Genomic DNA, 23,359 nt, shown 5'->3' with positions numbered 1-23,359 from the left:
GAGATCACTTTGCCAGTCGTTATATTCAAACAACTCAAAAAATTGAAAACATTTTTTTAAGAATTTCCAAAAATATGTTTCGAAAAATTTGAAATGCCTCTATTCATGCCAAAGAAAACGGTAAAATGTAAAAAATTCTTCACGGCTTCAGAATCTGAAATCGCTTTTCGAGTATTTACTGAAATAACCGAGAAAAACAAAAATTAAGTTTTTAAGAATTTCCAAAAAAAATTTTTGAAAATGAAGATAGTTTTGTTCGTGTGAAGAAAAATCCTAGTACTAGAGAATTTTTGCCCGAACAGGAATCTAAAGTCACTTTGCTACTCCTTATATTCAAAGGTCTCAAAAAAATTCGAACAAAAATTTCCAAAAATATTTCAAAAACCTGAAAGTGACTATTCACGCCAAAGGAAACGACAATATGTAGGGAATTCTTCACAATTTAAGTATCCGAAATAGATTTTCGAGTACTTACAGACATGACCGAGAAAAATGGGAATAAAGTATTCAAAAATGTCCAAACATTTTTTTTTTAAATGACGAAGATAGTTCTGTTGTGCGGAGAAAAGTGCTAGTATGTAGAGAATTTTTTCCAGAACAAGAATCTGAAGTCACTTTGCTAGTGGTTGTATTTAAAAAACTCAAAAAAATTGGACCAAAATTTCCAAAAATATGTTTTGAAAAATCCGAATGTGACTTTCTCCACGCGAAATTGAGTGGTAATATGTAGGAAATTTTTCACAGATAAAGAATCTGAAATCGCCTTTCCAATACATATTGAAATAACCGCGAAAAGTGGGAACAAAGTTTTCAAAAATTATTTTTGAAAATGTTGAAGGTTGACCTGTTCGTGTAGTGAAAAATGGTAGAATGTTCCCAGAATAAGAATCTCAAGTCAATTGGCCAGTAGTTGTATTCAAACAACTCAAAACAACGAGCAAAATTTCCAAAACATGTTTCAAAAAATCGGAATGTGGTTCCATTCACCCGAAATTAAGTGGAAATTTGTAGCAAATGCTTTATGAAGAATCTGTAATAACGTTTCCAATACGTACTGAAATAACCGAGAAAAATGTGAATAAAATTTTAAAAAATTTCCAAAAATAATTTTTGAAAATGTTGAAGGTTGTTCTGTTAGTACAGAGAAAAATGCTAGTATGTGAAGAATTTTTCCGAGAACAAGGATCTGAAGTTACTTTGCCAGTAGGTAGTTGTATTCAAACAACTAAAAAAAATATGAGGAAAATTTTCAAAAATTTCCAAAAATATTTTCTGAAAAATCTAAAAGTGGCCATATTCCCGCGAAAGATAACGTTAACGTGTAGGTAATTTTTCACAATTTAAGAATCTGAAATGGCTTTTCGAGTACTTACGGAAATAACCGAAAAAAATGAGAACAAAATTTCTAAAAATTATTTTTGAAAAAAATGAAGCTAGTTCTGTTCCTGCAGAGAAAAATGCTATAATGTACAGAATTTTTTCCAGAACAAGAATCTGAAGTCATTTTACCAGTAGTAATTAAACGCAAAAAAATTGGAACAAAATTTCCAAAACTACTTTTTTGAAAAACCTGAAAGTGGCTCTATTCACGCGAAATAAAACGGTAATGTTTAGAGAGTTCTTCATAATTTAAGAATCTAAAATCGCTCTTCGAGTACTTAACTGAAATAACCAAAAAAATTAGAACAGAATTTTCAAAAACTTCTGTAAATTATATTTGAAAATGATGAAGGTAAATCTGTTCGTGCGGACCAAAATGCTAGTACGTCGAGAATTTTTCCCAGAACAAAAATCTGAAGTCACTTTGCTAATAGTTGTATTCCAAAAAAACTCAAAAAAATTGGCACAAAATTTTCAAAAATATTTTTTAAAAACCTGAAAGTAACCGCGAAAAATGAGAACTAAGTTTTCAAAAATTTCCAAAAATTATTTTTGAAAAAGATGAAAGTAGTTCTGTTCGTGTGGAAAAAAAATGCTAGTACGAAGAAAATTTTTCCCAGAACAAGAATATGTCACTTTGCCGGTAGTTGTATTCAAACAGCTCAAAAAAATTGGAACAAAAATTTCCAAAAATATTTTTTGAAAAATCCGAAGGTGACTATCCATGCAAAAGAAAACGGTAATGTGTAGGGAATTCTTCACAATTTAAGAATCTAAAATCGTTTTTCGAGTACTTACTGAAATAACCGACAACAATGGAAACAAAATTTTCAAAAATTGTCAATAATTCTTGAAAATGATGAAGGTAGTTCTGTTCGTGCGGAAAAAATGCTAGTATGTAGAAAATTATTCCCAGAACAAGAATCTGAAATCACTTTACCAGTCGTTGTATTCAACCAACTCAAAAAAATTGCAAAATTATTTCCAAAAATATGTTTTGAAAAATTCGAATGTGGCTCTATTCACACGAAATTAGGTGTTAAGATGTAGCAAATTTTTCACAGATTAAGAATCTGTAATCGCCTTTCCAATACATATTGAAATAACCGAGAAAATTGAGAACAAAGTTTTCAAAAATTTCTAAAAGTTATTTTTGAAAAAGATGAAGATAGTTCTGTTCGTGCGGAAAAAAATTCCAAGACGAAGAGAATTTTTCCCGGAACAAGAATCTGAACTTACTTTGCCAGTAGTCGTGTTCAAACAGCTAAAAAAAAATTAAACAAAAATTTCCAAAAATATTTTTTGAAAAACCTGAAAGTGGCTCTATTCACGCGAAAGAAATCGGTATTGTGTCGGGAATTCTTCACAATTTAAGAATCTGAAATGGCTTTTCCAGTATTTACTGAAATAACGGAGAAAAATGAAAACAAAAAATTCCAAAAATTATTTTTGAAAATGATGAAGGTAGTTCTGTTCGTGGGCAGAAAAATGCTAGTATGTAGAGAATTTTTTCCAGAATAAGAAAGTGAAGTTACTTTGTCAGTAGTTGTATTCAAACAACTCAAAAAAACGAAACAAAATTTTCAAAAACTTCCAAAAATTATTTTTGAAAATGTTGAAGGTAGTTTTGTTCATGTGGAGAGAAATACTACTATGTAAAGAATTTTTCGAAGCACAAGAATCTGGAGTTACTTTGCCAATAGTTGTATTCAAACAACTCAAAAAAATTGGAACAATGTTTTCATAAATTTCCAAAAATATTTTTTGAAAAACCTGAAAGTGGCTCTATTTACGGGGAAGAAAACGGTAATGTGTAGGGAATTCTTCACAATTTAAGAATCTGATATCGCTTTTCTAGTGGTTACTAAAATAACCGAGAAAAATGAGAACAAAGTTTCCAAAATTTAAACTTCAAAAAAATTGCACCAAAATTTCCAAAAGTATGTTTTGAAAATCCGAATGTGGCTCTATTCACGCGAAATTAAGTGGACATTTGTAACAAAATAAATGCTGTATAGATTAAGAATCTGTAATAACTTCTCCAATACGTACTGAACTAACCGAGAAAAGTGTGAAGAAAAATTTCCAAAAATTATTTTTGAAAATGATGAAGGTAGTTCTGTTCATGCGGAAAAAAATGCTAGTATGTTGGGAATTTTTCCAGAACAAGATTCTGAAATCACTTTGCTAGTCGTTATATTCAAACAAGTCAAAAAATTGAAATCATTTTTTTAAGAATTTCCAAAAATATTTTTCGAAAAACTTGAAATGCCTCTATTCATGCCAAAGAAAACGGTAAAATGTAGAAAATTCTTCACGACTTTAGAATCAGAAATCGCTTTTCGAGTACTTACTGAAATGACCGAGAAAAATGAGAAAAAAGCTTTAAAAAATTTCGAAAATTATTTTTGGAAATGACGAAGGTACTTCTGTTCCTTCAGAGAAAATGTTAGTATATCGAGAATTTTTCCTAGAACAAAAATCGGAAGTCACTGCCAGTAGTTGTATTCAAACAACTCAAAAAAATTGCACCAAAATTTCCAAAAATATATTTTGAAAAATCCGAATGTAAATTCGCGCGAAGTTAAGTGGTAACATGTACCGAATTCTTCGCAGATTAAGAATCTCAAATCACTTTTCGAGTGCTTCCTGAAATAATCGAGAAAAATTAGAACAAAATTTTTAAAAATTTCCAAAAATATTTTTTGAAAAACCTGAAAGTTGTTTTATTCACGCGAAAGAAAACGATAATGTGGAGGGAATTCTTCACAATTTGAGAATTTGTAATCGCTTTTCGAGTACTAATTACTAACCCAGAAAAATGAGAAAAGTTTTCAAAAATTTCCAAAAATTATTTTTGAAAATGATGAAGATAGTTTTGTTCGTGTGAAGAAAAATCCTAGTACTAGAAAATTTTTGCCCGAACAGGAATCTAAAGTCACTTTGCTACTCCTTGTATTCAAAGGTCTAAAAAAAATTAAACAAAAATTTCCAAAAATATTTCAAAAACCTGAACGTAACTATTCACGCGAAAAGAAACGATAATATGTAGGGAATTCTTCACAATTTAAGTATCCGAAATAGATTTTCGAGTACTTATCAACATGACCGAGAAAAATGAGGACAAATTATTCAAAAATTTCCAAACATTTTTTTGAAAAATGCCGAGGGTAGTTCTGTTGTGCGGAGAAAAATGCTAGTATGTAGAGATTTTTTTCCAGAACAAGAATCTGAAGCCACTGTTCTAGTGGTTGTATTCAAAAAACAAAAAAATTGAACCAAAATTTCCAAAAATATGTTTTGAAAATTCCGAATGTGACTCTCCACGTGAAGTTGAGTGGTAATATGTTGGAAATTTTTCACAGATAAAGAATCTGAAATCGCCTTTCCAATACATATTGAAATAACCTAGAAAAGTGGGAACAAAGTTTTCAAAAATTATTTTTGAAAATGTTGAAGGTTTTCCTGTTCGTGCAGTGAAAAATGATAGAATGTTCCCAGAATAAGAATCTCAAGTCAATTGGCCAGTAGTTGTATTCAAACAACTCAAAAAAGGAGCAAAATTTCCAAAAAATGTTTCAAAAAATCTGAATGTGGTTCCATTCACCCGAAATTAAGTGGAAATTTGTAGCAAATGCTTTATAGATGAAGAATCTGTAATAACATTTCCAATACGTACTGAAATAACCGAGAAAAATGTGAATAAAATTTTCAAAAATTTCCAAAAATAATTTTTGAAAATGTTGAAGGTTGTTCTGTTAGTACAGAGAAAAATGCTAGTATGTAAAGAATTTTTCCGAGAACAAGAATCTGAAGTTACTTTGGCAGTAGGTAGTTGTATTCAAACAACTAAAAAAAATGAGAAAAATTTTCAAAAATTTCTAAAAATATTTTTTGGAAAACTTGAAAGTGGCCGTATTCCCGCGAAAGATAACGTTAACGTGTAGGTAATTCTTCACAATTTAAGAATCTGAAATGGATTTTCGAGTACTTCCGGAAATAACCGAAAAAAATGAAAACAAAATTTCCAAAAATTATTTTTGAAAAAAATTAAGCTAGTTCTGTTCCTGCAGAGAAAAATGCTATAATGTACAGAATTTTTTCCAGAACAAGAATCTGAAGTCATTTTACCAGTAGTTGTAATCAAACGCAAAAAAATTGGAACAAAATTTCCAAAATTACTTTTTTGAAAAACCTGAAAGTGGCTCTATTCACGCGAAATAAAACAGTAATGTTTAGGGAGTTTTTCATAATTTAAGAATCTAAAATCGCTCTTCGAGTACTTAACTGAAATAACCAAAAAAGTTAGAACAGAATTCTCAAAAACTTATATAAATTATATTTGAAAATGATGAAGGTAAATCTGTTCGTGCGGACCAAAATGCTAGTACGTAGAGAATTTTTCCCAGAACAAAAATCTGAAGTCACTTTGCTAATAGTTGTATTCCAAAACACTCAAAAAAATTGGCACAAAATTTCCAAAAATATTTTTTTAAAACCTGAAAGTAACCGCGAAAAATGAGAACTAAGTTTTCAAAAATTATTTTTGAAAAAGATGAAAGTACAGTGGACGCCGCTTAATGTGATCACTTTGGGACTTGGACAAATTGATCACACTAACCGGCTGATAATAATAAGCGAAAACCTCCAGCAGAGACAGTAAAACCTCGAAACAAAACAAAATCGTGAACAAGTAGTGTTTATTATGCTGTAGATGAAGGTACATAAACGTTAGAATTTATTTTAAATTTTGGTTACCATTCTTAGAAAGGAACACTCCGATTTGCTTTGGCTAAGAAATTCTTAAGGTAACCGCGACCTTACGCTGGTTCATCCATGATGGGAGCGATCATACTGTCTTAAGATCTCCAACTGCTTTGATAATATGTAAAGTGTTTAATCACACCGATAATAAGCTGAGATCTAGTCATTTCGAAGTGCTCATTTTTACATAAGTACTCTAATTTAAAACAGAAAAAATTCGTTCGTTCAAAAGACCAAAACGCACTGATTACGTAAAAGTGTCATTGATTGTGGTTGTACAAAGTGAGTAGTATAAGCGAATGTACTTTTTGAAAGCAATGAATATTCAATAAAACACAATACAAGTTTCAGTCGTCTCACTTCTCCAAAAAAGCAATTCCCGTTTGTATAAGAATTGCGAGATTGATCACAATAAGCGAAATATTGATCACAATAAACGGAAAAACTGTAATGCATTAGTATTGCGTGGGACCGTTCCAAGCCATTTTGATCACACTAAGCGGTTGATAACATTAACCGTGATCATATTAAGCGGCGTCTACTGTAGTTCTGTTCGTGTGGAAAAAAAATGCTAGTACGAAGAAAATTTTTCCCAGAACAAGAATATGTCACTTTGCCGGTAGTTGAATTCAAACAGTTCAAAAAAATTGGAACAAAAATTTCCAAAAATATTTTTTGAAAAATCCGAAGGTGACTTTATCCACGCAAAAGAAAACGGTAATGTGTAGGGAATTCTTCACAATTTAAGAATCTAAAATCGCTTTTCGAGTACTTACTGAAATAACCGACAACAATGGAAACAAAATTTTCAAAAATTGTCAATAATTCTTGAAAATGATGAAGGTAGTTCTGTTCGTGCGGAAAAAATGCTAGTATGTAGAAAATTATTCCCAGAACAAGAATCTGAAATCACTTTACCAGTCGTTGTATTCAACCAACTCAAAAAAATTGCAAAATTATTTCCAAAAATATGTTTTGAAAAATTCGAATGTGGCTCTTCACACGAAATTAGGTGTTAAGATGTAGTAAATTTTTCACAGATTAAGAATCTGTAATCGCCTTTCCAATACATATTGAAATAACCGAGAAAATTGAGAACAAAGTTTTCAAAAGTTTCTAAAAGTTATTTTTGAAAAAGATGAATATAGTTCTGTTCGTGCGGAAAAAAATTCCAGGACGAAGAGAATTTTTCCCGGAACAAGAATCTGAACTTACTTTGCCAGTAGTCGTGTTCAAACAGCTAAAAAAAAAATTAAACAAAAATTTCCAAAAATATTTTTTGAAAAACCTGAAAGCTCTATTCACGCGAAAGAAATCGGTAATGTGTCGGGAATTCTTCACAATTTAGGAATCTGAAATCGCTTTTCCAGTATTTACTGAAATAACGGAGAAAAATGAAAACAAAAAAATTCCAAAAATTATTTTTGAAAATGATGAAGGTAGTTCTGTTCGTGGGCAGAAAAATGCTAGTATGTAGAGAATTTTTCCCAGAATAAGAAAGTGAAGTTACTTTGTCAGTAGTTGTATTCAAATAACTCAAAAAAACGAAACAAAATTTTCAAAAACTTCCAAAAATATTTTTTAAAAAGCAAAAGAAAATGGTAATGTGTAGGGAATTTCTCACAATTTAAGAATGTGAAACCATTTTTCGAGTAGTTACTGAAATGATTGAGATAAATAAAAAAGTTTTCAAAATTTTCCAAAAATTATTTTCAAAAATGTTCAAGCTAGTTTTGTTCATGTGGAGAGAAATGCTACTATATACAGAATTTTTCGAAGTACAAGAATCTGGAGTCACTTTGCCGATAGTTGTATTCAAACAACTCAAAAAAATTGGAACAATATTTTCATAAATTTCCAAAAATATTTTTTGAAAAACCTAAAAGTTGCTCTATTTACGGGGAAGAAAACGGTAATGTGTAGGGAATTCTTCATAATTTAAAAATCTGAAATCGCTTTTCTAGTAGTTACTAAAATAACACAGAAAAATAAGAACAAAGTTTCCAAAATTTAAACTTCAAAAAAATTGCACCAAAATTTCCAAAAGTATGTTTTGAAAAATCCGAATGTGGCTCTATTCGCGCGAATTTAAGTGGTAATATGTACCAAATTCTTCGCAGATTAAGAATCACTAATCACTTGTCGAGTGTTTCCTGAAATAATCGAGAAAAATTAGAACAAAATTTTCAAAAATTTCCAAAAATTATTTCTGAAAATGTTGAAGGTAGTGCTCTACGTGTAGAGAAAAATGCTAATATGTAGAGAACTCTTCCCAGATCAGAAATTTGAAGTCACTTTGACAACAGTTATATTCAAACAACTCAAAAAACTTGGAACAAAATTTTCAAAAATTTCCAAAAATTATTTTTGAAAAACCTAAATGTGGCACTATTCACGTGTAAGAAAGTGGTTCTTCTCAGATTAAGAATCTGAAATCGATTTTCTAGTACTCACTGAAATAACCAAGAAAAATAAGAACACAGTTTTAAAAAATTTCCAAAAATTATTTTTGAAAATGTTGAAGGTACAAAAATGCTAATGCGTAGAGAATCATTCCCAGAACCAGAGTCTGAAGTCACTCCCAGTAGGTATATTAAAAAAACTCAAAAAAAATCGGGACAAAATTTTCCAAAATTTCCAAAAATATTTTTTCCAAACGATGGATTTGGTTCTATTCCCGCGAAAGAAAGTGATAGTACATAGAGTTCTTCACAAATTAAGAAGCTGAAATCGTTTTTCCAGTACTGAGATATTGAAATGAGAACAAAAATTTTAATTTTGACCAGTGGCGTATCATTTTTTGAAACGGGCATGAACATTAACTGCCAAAATCAAGCAACACAATATCATATAAAATATATAAAATATAATAAGTTACAAATTTCGTAAATATATAGTTTAACGCCAAGTAAGCTGTAGGTTTCGGCGTGTTGAGTTTCTCAATTTCAAGTGATAATTCAAGTCTATATTTTGCACATTCCCTCTAAAAATTTCAGACCAGGTACTAAAAATGAGAAATTAATAAAGTGTACTCATAACCATAAAATACTAACCAAGACTTTTCTACACGATACACAATACCATAATATTCCTTATTAAGTTTTACCACGATTAGGGGCTGCTGGTTGCTATGACTTGAAAGAATCAATTCCGTCACGATTTCGCATTTGATATTTTGGTTTAATAAATCTTTGTAGAGCTAAAAGTAACAACAATAAGTACAATAATAATAACTAGTTTATTTTTCTCACCGGAATCGCTACGGACTTTTCATCAGCAACTATAACTACATCCACACGTCTGGCGCACTTGTCCGGAGTCAACAATTTAACTATATTGTCCACGTTAAAGGATATTTCACAGGCCGAACAAAACAATTCTTTGCCTCGATTTCCACAACACCGTCTAATCACAGAGTTGAATCGACCACCTGTGGCTAGAACAGTGTTTAAACAATATCCGTAGGTTATTTTGAACATGAGGCCTTTGGAATGTTTTTCGCTCATAAGTAGAGGGTTCAAAAATATATTCTCCACTCTCTGAAACACAACTTTAAATTTCCCGTCACAAAATTATAAAAGTGAAAAATTTACAATTCCGAACTTTTCTGCATTCGCTGTTACTGCAGCGATCTGACCAAACGCAATTTTAAGCCCCTTATTGTTAACTCCAACGAAACTGTCATTTCCTCTGTTGGCGCTAATCATCGAACGAATTTCTCTTTCAGCATCTTGAATATTAAAACCTGAAAACATCTTGACGAGGAAATCCGCCACGTCGTTGTTGCAGTGGAATCGACAAAACATTTTTATCAGAAACAGCGTTTTATGCTACAAATGAATTGTTTTTAATAAATTCGGGTAAACGTGGAACTATACCGAAGCAGTTAGGACGATATTGACGAAAATACCAGCCAGAGCGTCGCTAATTCTACAGTGTTGTAAAATGGCTGAAAACATCAAATGGTGGTTGAGGACGAATCGAACTCGGTGTATCACATCTTCCGAGAAAATTTTCTCGCAAACTTCGCTTCCGATAAATAACATTTCGGCGTCCAGCACGTGGTCGTCTGGTTCGGGGGTTACAGCTTGGAAAGCGCACTCTTGGACCTCGTTGGGCCAGAAGTGGCCTTCTGTGAACACCTTTTCGGTGGAATAGCGCCGGATTTTGTTGATTTTGTGTTTTGCGATGTGGTAGGACAAAGCGAGTCTGGAACAAGGGCGGATCAAGGATAAGCCCCGCCTCTTGACACATACGTCGGGAAGGCGGGGCTTGCAATAACGTATCATCCGCTGCAAATGTTTTGAGCCTATGGGCGGATCGTTTTTGCCTGCCCTCACCGATGAAGGCGGTCCAAATCCTTCAAGGGCAGAATTTGCAGGTAGGCTCAAACTACAACGAAATTCACATTTTACCCTATAAAATTTTATTGACAATAACGGGACGGACAGTAGTTACATTTGGTAAGAAATATTTATGGTTCACACCAGTTCTCTCGAATTTGTCGGAGAAGATTTAGCAGGTAGTTGTTCCCATAAAATAATGGTCACTTTCGTTCGTGAGTAACGATCGTCCGGACATGAATTATTTTGCTTTCTAACATCTTTCGACCAATTGTTCCCTATAAAAAAATTTCATCACTTTTTCAAATAAAATACTCAAAAAAAAACGATATTGTCGTTGAGTGACATGTAACTGGCATAATAATAAAAACGTGCCATTTTTGTTAACTGATATTTTTTTCATAAATGTCGCAAAATTATTAAATTTGTCTAATCATCCCCACCAATAATGTGATGACGTCACTTCAAATTTATGCATAGTAAATGGGTTTTAAATTGTATACAGTATACTATCCTCAAAGATATTTGGCGTTTATGACTTCACACCAATTTGACTCCCATTATAATTCAATAGGCCGTCACAACCGGATGTCTTAAACCGATACCTACCTGAAAATACCTTTTCTAGTAAAAGCACAGGGCAGGACTGAGTTTTGCATTTACCGACAACTGCGCCTTTCGAGTTTTTTATTTTAAGTAAAAACAAAGTAACTTTGTACTCAATCATTTTTTATTACAGCACAACTATTTACTTATTAACTACTACTGCTTATTTATTGATCGAAATAGTCACTGTCATCATCACTCGACTCTTCTAAATTAATAATTAACGGTGTTATCAACCGTGCCCTGTACTGGTCTTCTTCTTTTGTGGAATGTCGTACACAATTGGCCCACATTTCGGCAGTTATTTTGGAAGCTTCTTCCCTAATTATGTCAATTGTTGCACTACTAAATTTTGGTGCCGTATTATTCCTTCTTATATTATTTTTCATTTGCGACCAGATTAGTTCGATGGGGTTAAATATACAATGGTACGGCGGAAGTGTGATGTAGAGAGCGGATTTCGGTCGGGTAGACAAGGCCAAACTCGGTACGGCTCGTACGGGATGGGAATTCATTGCAGTTACGGGCTGCACTTCGTTTATTTGAGATTAGAATACCGCTGATTCGTTGCACTCTGCTGTTAATTCCAGTTCTCATTTACTTAGCCGTTTGATTAATAAATCGTTAATTGTACTTATGGAATAAGTGATATTCAAATTCAGTGATTATCTATCACCCGCCACTGAGTCCCGGCGATCCAGCGCGTCCCCACCTATAATCGTGACGTAGCCCGACAGAAATCCGCTGTCTACTAATCACCCTAAATCCACGATCTCGCGCCATAGCATCTATTTTATATTGTTTCTCAAATTTTCGAGTGTGTAACACTTCTAATAATTGTGTCTTTGTGTAATTTTCTTCAAAGTATAAATCATGTTCCGTAAGGAAATTTTGAAATTTGAAAATTTTAACAAACAAAATTACTCTGAGTCCGGTCCTTCGCGTCTCGACCGTCCCTGGCACGTAGAAAAGGTCTTTTCAGGTAGGTATCGGTGAGCGGGTTTAAGACATCCGGTTGTGACGGCCTATTGAATTATAATGGGAGTCAAATTGGTGTGAAGTCATAAACGCCAAATATCTTTGAGGATAGTATAACATAGTCCTACACATGTAGTTTACGACTCCGTGTTGAGTTTTTATCCAAAACGTCCAGATTTTTGGAAAAAAAATCAAAATTATAAAACAATATTTTGCAATTTAATTTTGAATTTGCAAAATCGAATACTTTGAAATCTTGCAGATGTTTTAAAATCACGATAAACATGATACATTTTTAATTAAAATATATTTGCTTATCCCCTCTAAAAAATTTCTGACGACACATCAAAATTTTGCAGAATAAATCCTATCTTAAATGTATAAAATATGATGAGTTTTATACTTGTGATTTATCACTGCATTAATATTTTTTAGATTTGGTTATACAGGGTGTCTCAAAAAAGTTAATGACTGAGTCAATTTATTTTATTGAAGAAATCAAGAATAGCAAAACTGAATACTTTGAAATATTGTAGATGTTTTGAAGTTTTTTTAAGCATGGTAACTTTTTCGAAAATTTGATTAACCAAATATGCGCAAAATCAAAAATCGGAAAAACTGAAATTCACTAATGCAAAAAACAGAAAATCGAAAAATACAAATCGTAAAAATCGAAAATCTAAAAATGGCTAATCAAAAAATCGAAAATTCAATGAATCAAATACCTAGGTCGATCGAAAAGTGGAAATTCACAAACCTCAAAAATCGAAAAATCGAAAATTGAAAAACGGGAAAACCAAAAAATCCAAAAGTCAAAAATTTGTAATATTGAAAATTAAAAAAATCGAAAACAAGAATAAAAAAAATCGGAAATTGAAATAATCAAAATATATAAAGTAAAAAAAATTGCAAAGCCTAAAAACTGAAACGAACAGAAAAATCGAAAAAGCAAAAAATTGGAAAAACAAAAATTCGAAAAATCTAAAATCGAAAAAGTGGAAAATGGAAAATCTGAATAAAGAAACTTGAAAATTCTGAAAATTGGAAAATCGAAAACCAAAAAATCGGAAAATAACATAATTGAAGTCTAACAGTTGAGAATGGAAAAATTGAAAAACCGAAAATTCTAAAAATCGACAATGGACAAATTGAAAATCGCTAAATTTAAATTGAAAAACTGAACATAGAAAAATCTATGAATTGAAAAATCGAAAATTCGACTACTCAAATTTTCTAAAAATCGAAAAATCATAAAACTGAAAAATCCAAAATTCTAATCATCGGAAGTCTGAAAACTGAAAATCAAAAATTCTGAAAAGCGGAAAATAGAATGTCTAAAAATTTAAAAGAAAGAAAATTGAAGTCTAAAACCGAAAAATGGAAAAATTAAAAATCAAAAATTCGAAAAATCAAAACCGAAAAATTCAAATATTTAAAAAGAAAATCGAAAAATCAAAAATCTGAAAATTGAAACTAGAAAATTTGGAAAATCGAAAAGTAAAAAAATTGAAGTCTAAAAGCTGAAAAATGGAAAACTGAACAATCGAAAATTCGAAAATCAAATATCGAAAAATCGAAAATTTGATAGGTAAATCATATATGCGAAAAACAGAAAATCTGAAAATGCAAAACTGGAAAATCAAAAATCTAAAAATGGAAAAACCGAAAATCGAAAATTCAATGAATCTAATACGTAGGTCGATCGAAAAACTGGAAATTCACAAATCTGAAAAATCTAAAATTTGCAAGATTGAAAAACCGAGAATTGAAAAATCAAAAAACCGAAAAATGGAAAAATCAAAAATCGAAAAATAGGAAAATTAATAATATTGAAAACTTTAAAAGTCGACAATTCAAAAATCAAAAAACTGGAAAGTAAAATAATCGAAAAATCGAAAAGTAAACAAACTGCAAAGCCTAAAAAGTGACGAACAGAAAAATCGAAAAATCGTAAAATCAAAAAGTGGAAAATCGAAAACTGGAAATTGAAAAATCGAAGATTGGAAAATCGAAAAATCGAAAATCGGAATATCGAGAATCGACAAATTAAAAAACCGAAAAATCGAAAAATTAAAAAATCGGAAATCGAAAAATGAAAAAAAAACGAAAATTCAAAAATCGAATATCCGAAACTAAAATAATAGAAAAGTGGAAAAGTAAAAATTGCAAAGTCTCAAAACTGACGAACAGAACAATCGAAAAATAAAAAAAAATCGAAAAATATCTAAACATGGAAAATTGAAAAATCGGAAAATGGAAAAACCGAAAAATCGAAAATCGAAAACTCGAAAAATCGAAAATTCGATGAAACAAATACTCGAAAAAGCGAAAAGTAAAAAAATTGCAAGGCCTAAAAATTGAAAAATCAAAAAATCGAAAAAATGAAAATCGAAAAAACGACGATCGAAAAAAAATCAAAAAATCGAAAAGTGGAAAATCGGAAAGAAACAAAATTGAAATCTAAAAGCTGCAAATTGCGGAACCATAAAAACTGAAACAAACAGAAAAATCGAAAAACCACAAAAGCGGAAAAACGAAAATCGAAAAATCGCAAATCGAAAAATCGTAAAGTCAGAAAATGGAAAATCGAATAATCGAAAGTTAAAAAATCGAAGGTCGAAAAATAAAACAACCGAAAAATCGAAACATTTTATGATTAATGGAAAATCGAAAAATCTAGAATAGAAGAATTAAAAAATCGGAAAATTGAAAAATCGGAAATCGAAGGATTAAAAACGTAAAATCGAGAATTCAAAAATCAAAAAAAATCGGAAAGTAAAATATAATCGAAAAATGCAAAAAAATTGCAAAGTCTAAAAACTGACCAACAGAAAAATCAAAAAATCTTAAAATGGAAAGACGAAAAATCGAAAATTGAAAGAATGGCAAATTAAAAAATCGAAAATTGTATTTTATATTGTACACTTTGATCTCTGTAACTGGGTTTTTACCTGTAGAATGATCAATAAAGATTAAAGATTAAAGAAACATCGAAAAATCAAAAAAACGAAAAATTCAAAAATCGAATAATCCGAAACTAAAATAATAGAAAAGTGGAAAAGTAAAAATTGCAAAGTCTCAAAACTGACGAACAGAACAATCGAAAAATAAAAAAAAAATCGAAAAATATCTAAACATGGAAAATCAAAAAATCGAAAATCGGAAAATGGAAAAACCGAAAAATCGAAAATCGAAAACTCGAAAAATCGAAAATTCGATGAAACAAATAATAGAATTCAAAAATCAAAAAAATCGAAAAGTAAAATATAATCGAAAAATGCAAAAAAATTGCAAAGTCTAAAAACTGACCAACAGAAAAATCAAAAAATCTAAAAATGGAAAGACGAAAAATCGAAAATTGAAAGAAAGGCAAATTAAAAAATCGAAACATCGAAAAATCAAAAAAACGAAAAATTAAAAAATCGAAAAATGAAAAAACTGAAAGCTCGAAAAATCAAAATACCGCAAATTTGAAAAATCAGAAAATTAGAAAGTAATAAAATCGAAAAGTTGATAGAAAAATGGAAACTGAAAAATCTAATTCGATGAAACTGTTGGTCGAAAAAACGAAAAATCGAAAATCGAAGTGACCTTTTTTTGAGACAGGCTGTATAAGTAAATCTAAAAAATATTACTGCAATGATAAATCACAGGTATAGACTCATCATATCAAATTTGACGATGACGTCATGCATTTTTTGGCGAAGATAAGCAAATACATTTTGATCGTGGCTTTGAAAGTATTCTTCGACTTTCGTTCCATTTCAAAATTTACTCTTTGTACATTTCAGTGGTCACAACGAGTTTACTAGATGTCGGAAGTACTAAATTATTCTATCGGTCGAAGAACGTTCGGTCCGGTCTTACACCTCGACCCAAGAGAGACCGCAAGTTTATAAACTGAACATTTTTTTTGCTTTTTGAAATGTACTACACTTAAAAAAATGTCCGTGACTTACTTTAATGTGAATTTTATAACTATGGTCGGCACAATTAGACCTAATATTAGTGTGATTTTGAGCATATTCTCGATGTTATTAGAGCAGGACAGGTTTTTTTTCTCTACCTAATTGACAAGATTTCAAAGTATTCAGTTTTGCAATTCTTGATTTCTTCAATAAAATAAATTGACTCAGTCATTTTTTTTTTTAGTCACCCTGTATGTATAAACAAATCTAAAAAATATTAATGGAATGGTAAATCACAAGTATAGACTCACCATATTCTGAACATTTTAGATAGGGTATTTATAAAATTAAAACTAATTCAGAGTAAGTATTTATAAAATTAAAACTAATTCAGGGTAAGAATTTGGTCAACACGTAAATTTCGTTGTAGTTTGAGCCTACCTACAAATTCTGCCCTTGGACGATTTGGACCGCCTCCTTCGGTGACGACCGGCAAAAATGATCCGCCCATAGGCTCAAAACATTTGCGTGCGATTGTACTACCTGGAGGTGTTGGCGATGGATATGGAATTACCACTCGTGTTAAGCAGAGTCGTCAAGTTATCCGGGAAGTTGTTTAAAGGCGGCAGAAACGTCGGCATCGGGATATTGCGGCCTCCATGCAACTCAAAAACCTAAAAGTGGGTAAAATTCCAAGTATTATTTTTGTAACGACTTACTTTAACTGCAGTTGTCATAAAGAAGTTTGCCAGATCTACGCGACTATTCTTAGTCGATTTAAGCATTGTGTTAAAAATTTGGAACTGTTCGCTCGGTACTTTCTGGCTTCGTCGAATCATCGCTCTCAAGTCTTCGATAGATTTTTCCGATTTTAGAATCTCTAGAATTTGGTCACAAGTGGGTCTTTCGCGGGAGTCCTGGTGGAGAAGGCTTCTGCAAACAAAATACAAAATTCGGAAGACTTATTCCACACGTACTGACTTAAGTAAAGAGCGCTTTTTGTCGCTTAAATACGGCATCGTGTTTAGGCGTTCCGACGTTAGCGGGAAGAGTTTAAACTTCTCCATTTGGGTCATCGGTTGCGAACACATTTCGAAATAAACGACACCTGAAACACTTGCATAAAATTTACAATACATCACGAACGAAAATTTACCCAAACTGTAAATATCGGCTTTTATGTTGCAATAAGGTCGGTTAAAAAACTCCGGTGCTATGTAAATGGTGGTCCCACAAGGTGCCGTCAATGACGCGCACGCTACGTCAGCCTCGAAAATCTCCAGTTCGTTCTTCAGAGAAATCTGCTTCGACAGACCAAAATCCCCGATTTTGATCACGTCCCCGCAAGTCAGGAAAATATTTTCGGGTTTCAAGTCGCGATGGATGATCTTGTTTTGGTGCGTGTGGGCGAGACCTTCGCAAATTTCTTGAAAATATTTCGTCAGTTTTGCTTCTTTTTGGTAGAGATTGTCGTCGATGGCGTCCCTCAGGGTGCGTTTGTCGCACAGTTCCATTTGTATGAACAAGTAGTTGAGTTCTTTGATTTCTTCGGCTTCTTGGAAGACTATCGCACAATCGTCGTCGGTGCAGTTTCCTTCCTCTTCGTCGTCGTCTTCGTCAAATTCGTCGCTTCTGCTGAGGTACCCGTTTTGGTCGAATTTTTCGATCTCGGCACTTATAGACTTGAAACAAAAGGGTGAATGTGGCGACTAAATAGCACGTTAATGGTACCTCTTCGCTCTCGCTATCCAGGTTGAATTTTTTGTACTCTGCTAAAGGCACTTTGGCGGTTTCCGCCCACGAGTTAAAGTAGCGGACTATATTCGGGTGACTGAGGCGCGCCAACATGTTGGCTTCTCGGCAAGTTTTCTTTAAACTGTCTGCGTCGGATTGATAGCGGATCATTTTGATAGCAACCTGGGTTTTGTCGAATTTGTGCGTAGCCTAACAACAATAAAAATGCGGTAGATTGTTTTTCCGTACGCTTGCACACAAGCTTTTAGCAAAAAATGAGTTACCTTAATAATCTCGCCAAACCCTCCTTTTCCTAGGGACTCCCCCAAAACAAAGTCTTGAAGTAGCCTTGACACATACTTTGCGGCCTGGAACGACTCTTCGTCCTTGGTGCTTTTGTTGCTAAGTGTCGAAACGGTTCTAAGCAACATTTTTCTAACTCGCAACTAAATATTTTGTTTATCTTTTTGTTTTGTTCGATAACACCGGATTCCGGAATTTATTCTTTTTGTTACTAATTCTTTATGTCCACTCTATTGCTTTGCGTTATGCACGCCCGTTCGCTTCCACTCTCACTCCCTCACTAAACAATAAACAAGTACCGACTTGCATCACACTGCGCTTTATCGCTCTTCCCTGCTTCTTATCTGTTCGGTATAGATAAGGTGCATTTACGTCGCTCCTTTTCTCTCTCGTGAGATTATCGATTTCCATCTTGCTCGGATTCTTCTAGAAGGGGTATCCGAAAAAGCACGAGCGACGACGAGGATTTTGGGTGTTTCACCTCCTAGAAATTGCAGATTTTCAGTGTTGCTGTTCAGGTTTTCATTTTCATGCATTCAGATTAAAATATTGTTATGGTAACTAATTAAGTGATTACAGCTGAAATGATGTCCTCAACAGCTGGGATGGAAGAAATCTGTAATTAATTTTGTCTAGACAGTGTATTATGGGTTGCCTACCCAGCACACTGGAAATCGTTGATTTATGACGGTAGGTTTGAGCCGATAACCAAAAATACAAAATGAATTACAACATAGCAACATACATGCGAAACGCTAAAAATTTGTTTGTTTATCCGCTTCAAAAATTTGATAAAGTCGTCTCAAAATTTTGGTGGATAAATCTTCTCTAAAATGCACAAAGTACTCTGAGTTCACATTTACCTATGGTCTCTAAATAGAAACAGAAAAATCAAAAACCTGAAAAACGGAAAACTTCAAAAATCGAAAAACTGAAGAATTGAAAGATGGAAACGTAAGGTCGAGAAATCAAGAAATGGGAAAATAAAAAAAAACGAAATCGACAAACTGAAGAGTCGAATTGCAAAAATAATAAACCTGAACCATTGAAAAAGTGGGAAATTGAATCGAGAAATCGAAAATTTTAATAATAATCAAGAAATTGAAGGATCGATAAATTTAAAAATCCCAAACACTTCCCAAACTAAAGTGATTTCTAAAGGAAGGTCGAAAAATTTAAAATCGAAAAATCAGGAAATAGAAAACTCGAAAAACTGAGAAATTGAAGTAGGCCAAAATCAAAAAATGAAAAGTTTAAAAATTTACAATTAAAAAAATCGAAAAATTGGAAAACAAAAAAATAAAAAAATTTAAAAAACGAAAAATTAAAAATATTAAAAATCGTAAAATTTAAAAACCGAATAACGAAAAATAGAGAAATCGAAACTCTCAAACTTTTAAAATCGGATAACTGAAAAATCGAAATATCGAAAAACTGGAAAAACGAGAAATCAAAAGATCAAGAAATCGTGGAGCCGAAAAGTAGAACAATTGAGAAACCGAAATAGGCCAAAATCTAAAAATCGAAAACTAAAAAATTGAACAATTTATAAATTGAGAAATCGACAATCAAAATATCGAAAAATCCAAATCTCGATAAATCGAGAAATCAAAAAAATTAAAAATTCGAAAAATTGAAAAATTGAGAGATTGAAAGATCAAAACAACGAGAAATCGAAAAGTGATGAAGTCGAAAAATCGAAAAATAGAGAAATCGACAAAAAAGAAGTTAAAAGTTGAAAAACTGGAAAAGTGGAAAAATCAAAAAACGAAAAAATGGAGATAAATAAAAACAAAGTTTTCAAAATTTTCCAAAAATTATTTTCAAAAATGTTCAAGCTAGTCTTGTTCATGTGGTGAGAAATGCTACTATATACAGAATTTTTCGAAGTACAAGAATCTGGAGTCACTTTGCCGATAGTTGTATTCAAACAACTCAAAAAATTGGAACAATATTTTCATAAATTTCCAAAAATATTTTTCGAAAAACCTGAAAGTGGCTCTATTTACGGGGAAGAAAACGGTAATGTGTAGGGAATTCTTCATAATTTAAAAATCTGAAATCGCTTTTCTAGTAGTTACTAAAATAACCCAGAAAAATGAGAACAAAGTTTTCAAAATTTAAACTTCAAAAAAATTGCACCATAATTTACAAAAGTATATTTTGAAAAATCCGAATGTGGCTCTATTCGCGCGAAATTAAGTGGTAATATGTACCAAATTCTTCGCAGATTAAGAATCACTAATCACTTTTCGAGTGCTTCCTGAAATAATCGAGAAAAATTAGAACAAAATTTTCAAAAATTTCCAAAAATTATTTCTGAAAATGTTGAAGGTAGTGCTCTACGTGTCGAGAAAAAAGCTAACATGTAGAGAACTCTTCCCAGATCAAAAATCTGAAGTCACTTTGAGAACAGCTGTATTCAAACAACTCAAAAAACTTGGAACAAAATTTTCAAAATTTTCCAAAAATTATTTTTGAAAAACCTAAATGTGGCACTATTCACGTGTAAGAAAGTGGTTGTATGTAACAGATTCTTCTCAGATTAAGAATCTGAAATCGATTTTCTAGTACTCACTGAAATAACCAAGAAAAATAAGAACACAGTTTTAAAAAATTTCCAAAAATTTTTATGTTGCAATAAGGTCGGTTAAAAAACTCCGGTGCTATGTAAATGGTGGTCCCACAAGGTGCCGTCAATGACGTGCACGCTACGTCAGCCTCGAAAATCTCCAGTTCGTTCTTCAGAGAAATCTGCTTCGACAGACCAAAATCCCCGATTTTGATCACGTCCCCGCAAGTCAGGAAAATATTTTCGGGTTTCAAGTCGCGATGGATGATCTTGTTTTGGTGCGTGTGGGCGAGACCTTCGCAAATTTCTTGAAAATATTTCGCCAATTTTGCTTCTTTTTGGTAGAGATTGTCGTCGATGGCGTCCCTCAGGGTGCGTTTGTCGCACAGTTCCATTTGTATGAACAAGTAGTTGAGTTCTTTGATTTCTTCGGCTTCTTGGAAGACTATCGAACAATCGTCGTCGGTGCAGTTTCCTTCCTCTTCGTCGTCGTCTTCTTCGTCAAATTCGTCGCTTCTGCTGAGGTACCCGTTTTGGTCGAATTTTTCGATCTCGGCACTTATGGACTTGAAACAAAAGGGTGAATGTGGCGACTAAATAACACGTTAATGGTACCTCTTCGCTCTCGCTATCCAGGTTGAATTTTTTGTACTCTGCTAAAGGCACTTTGGCGGTTTCCGCCCACGAGTTAAAGTAGCGGACTATATTCGGGTGACTGAGGCGCGCCAACATGTTGGCTTCTCGGCAAGTTTTCTTTAAACTGTCTGCGTCGGATTGGTAGCGGATCATTTTGATAGCAACCTGGGTTTTGTCGAATTTGTGCGTAGCCTAACAACAATAAAAATGCGGTAAATTGTTTTTCCGCACGCTTGCACTCAAGCTTTTAGCAAAAAATGAGTTACCTTAATAATCTCGCCAAACCCTCCTTTTCCTAGGGACTCCCCCAAAACAAAGTCTTGAAGTAGCCTTGACACATACTTTGCGGCCTGGAACGACTCTTCGTCCTTGGTGCTTTTGTTGCTAAGTCTCGAAACGGTTCTAAGCAACATTTTTCTAACTCGCAACTAAATATTTTGTTTATCTTTTTGTTTTGTTCGATAACACCGGATTCCGGAATTTATTCTTTTTGTTACTAATTCTTTATGTCCACTCTATTGCTTTGCGTTATGCACGCCCGTTCGCTTCCACTCTCACTCCCTCACTAAACAATAAACAAGTACCAACTTGCATCACACTGCGCTTTATCGCTCTTCCCTGCTTCTCATCTGTTCGGTATAGATAAGGTGCATTTACGTCGCTCCTTTTCTCTCTCGTGAGATTATCGATTTCCATCTTGCTCGGATTCTTCTAGAAGGGGTATCCGAAAAAGCACGAGCGACAACGAGGATTTTAGGTGTTTCACCTCCTAGAAATTGCAGATTTTCAGTGTTGCTGTTCAGGTTTTAATTTTCAGGCATTCAGTTTAAAATATTGTTATGGTAATTAATTGAGTGATTACAGCTGAAATGATGTTCTCAACAGCTGGGATGGAAGAAATCTGTAATTAATTTAGTCTTGACATTGTATTATGGGTTGCCTACCCAGCACACTGGAAATCGTTGATTTATGACGCTAGGTTTGAGCCGGTAACCAAAAATACAAAATGAATTTACAACATAGCAACATACATGCGAAACTCAAAAAATTTGTTTGTTTATCCGTTTCAAAAATTTGATAAAGTCATCTCAAAATTTTGGTGGATAAATCTTCTCTAAAATGCACAAAGTACTGTGAGTTCACATTTGCCTATGGTCTCTTAGTGTATGTTTTTTTCTTTTTTTTGTCACTTTCTTGTGGCCCTTTTTTTGGGCATTTTTTCGAATTCCATTTGGAGTTTTTTTCGTCGTGTATATTGGTCACACTGTGTTTATTTTGTCGTCTTATTTTGGCACATTTTTTATTTCTTTTTCGATTTGTTTTTTTTCTTACCAATTTTGATTCATTAAGATTTTCGATTTTTAGTTTTTCAATCGTTTTATAAATTTTTCGATCTTTCCACCATATCTTTTTTTTTAATTCCAATTTTTTCTATTTTTAAATGTTTCAGTTTTTGAATTTTTTATGTTTTTCGACTTTCCGATTTTACAATTTTTTGATTTTTAATTTTTTCCATATTTTATCTCTTCAGTTGTTTAAATTTTTGATTTTTCAATTTTACAATTTTTTGATTTTACGATTTTTTGATGTTGCGATTTCTAACATCTCGGTTGTTATTTAAAAACAAAATCGAAAAAAATCGAAAAATTAAAAAGTCAAAAAATAGAAAAATCAAAAACCTGAAAAATGGAAAACTTAAAAAATCAAAAAACTGAAAAATCGAAACATTGAAAAGTCGAAGTCGAGAAATAAGAAACTAAAAAAAAATCGGTTAATCAGAAAATTGAGAAATCAAACACCTAAAATTTACAAAATCGAGAATTTGAAAAATTATAAATCTGGAATGACGAAACATTGGCAAATCGAAAATTTTTAAAATCGAAAAATTGGAAAGTCCAATTCTAAAAATCGGGAAATCGAACCATCACAAATTCAAAAAGTGAAACATCCAGAAATCAAGAAACAGAAAAGTCGAAACATCGAAATCTTAAGAAATTGAAATTGGGCAAAATGGAAAAATAAAAAATTGAAAAATTGAAAACTTCAAGTCATAAAATTGAAAAACCGATAAATCGAGAAGTAGAAAAACCGTAAGATCGAGAAAGAGAAACATAAAAAAAATGAAAAAACTAAAA

At 32.3% G+C, this 23,359-nt stretch overlaps 2 protein-coding genes across 2 annotated transcripts; both read right to left on the bottom strand.

Annotated features, from left to right (window-relative positions):
- Nucleotides 1-8,988: 8,988 nt before the first annotated feature.
- On the bottom strand, nucleotides 8,989-18,748 carry LOC135130860 (eIF-2-alpha kinase GCN2-like). Its single transcript, XM_064058305.1, has 11 exons — nucleotides 17,998-18,748; nucleotides 17,711-17,923; nucleotides 17,136-17,661; nucleotides 16,961-17,087; nucleotides 16,699-16,912; nucleotides 16,523-16,653; nucleotides 10,023-10,353; nucleotides 9,738-9,974; nucleotides 9,396-9,683; nucleotides 9,198-9,343; nucleotides 8,989-9,148 (listed from the first exon to the last, which is right to left on the bottom strand). The coding sequence occupies exons 1-11, from the start codon at nucleotides 18,142-18,144 to the stop codon at nucleotides 9,043-9,045; spliced, it is 2,466 nt and encodes an 821-aa protein (XP_063914375.1). The 5' UTR covers nucleotides 18,145-18,748; the 3' UTR covers nucleotides 8,989-9,042.
- A 1,769-nt stretch (nucleotides 18,749-20,517) lies between these two features.
- On the bottom strand, nucleotides 20,518-22,006 carry LOC135130995 (eukaryotic translation initiation factor 2-alpha kinase-like). The gene is made up of 3 exons (XM_064058489.1): nucleotides 21,491-22,006; nucleotides 21,204-21,416; nucleotides 20,518-21,154 (listed from the first exon to the last, which is right to left on the bottom strand). The coding sequence occupies exons 1-3, from the start codon at nucleotides 21,635-21,637 to the stop codon at nucleotides 20,591-20,593; spliced, it is 924 nt and encodes a 307-aa protein (XP_063914559.1). The 5' UTR covers nucleotides 21,638-22,006; the 3' UTR covers nucleotides 20,518-20,590.
- Between the last annotated feature and the right edge of the window lie 1,353 nt (nucleotides 22,007-23,359).

The sequence above is a fragment of the Zophobas morio genome, unplaced genomic scaffold (assembly GCF_036711695.1).
Source record: "Zophobas morio isolate AGI-343-1 ecotype UQ-CSIRO unplaced genomic scaffold, CSIRO_AGI_Zmor_V1 ptg000018l, whole genome shotgun sequence".
Lineage (NCBI taxonomy): Eukaryota > Metazoa > Arthropoda > Insecta > Coleoptera > Tenebrionidae > Zophobas > Zophobas morio.
This window is presented reverse-complemented; position numbering and strand designations above follow the sequence as displayed.

Excerpts from the sequence above, each read along its gene's own strand:
- LOC135130995 (XM_064058489.1), bottom strand. The coding sequence starts at position 21,637 with ATGTTGCTTAGAACCGTTTCGAGACTTAGCAACAAAAGCACCAAGGAC. Across the intron at positions 21,417-21,490 it reads GGTTTGGCGAGATTATTAAG|GCTACGCACAAATTCGACAA; the intron begins GTAACTCATTTT and ends TATTGTTGTTAG. Across the intron at positions 21,155-21,203 it reads TGGATAGCGAGAGCGAAGAG|TCCATAAGTGCCGAGATCGA; the intron begins GTACCATTAACG and ends TTTTGTTTCAAG.
- LOC135130860 (XM_064058305.1), bottom strand. The coding sequence starts at position 18,144 with ATGTTGCTTAGAACCGTTTCGACACTTAGCAACAAAAGCACCAAGGAC. Across the intron at positions 17,662-17,710 it reads TGGATAGCGAGAGCGAAGAG|TCTATAAGTGCCGAGATCGA; the intron begins GTACCATTAACG and ends TTTTGTTTCAAG. Across the intron at positions 16,654-16,698 it reads TTATGACAACTGCAGTTAAA|GTTTTTGAGTTGCATGGAGG; the intron begins GTAAGTCGTTAC and ends ACCCACTTTTAG.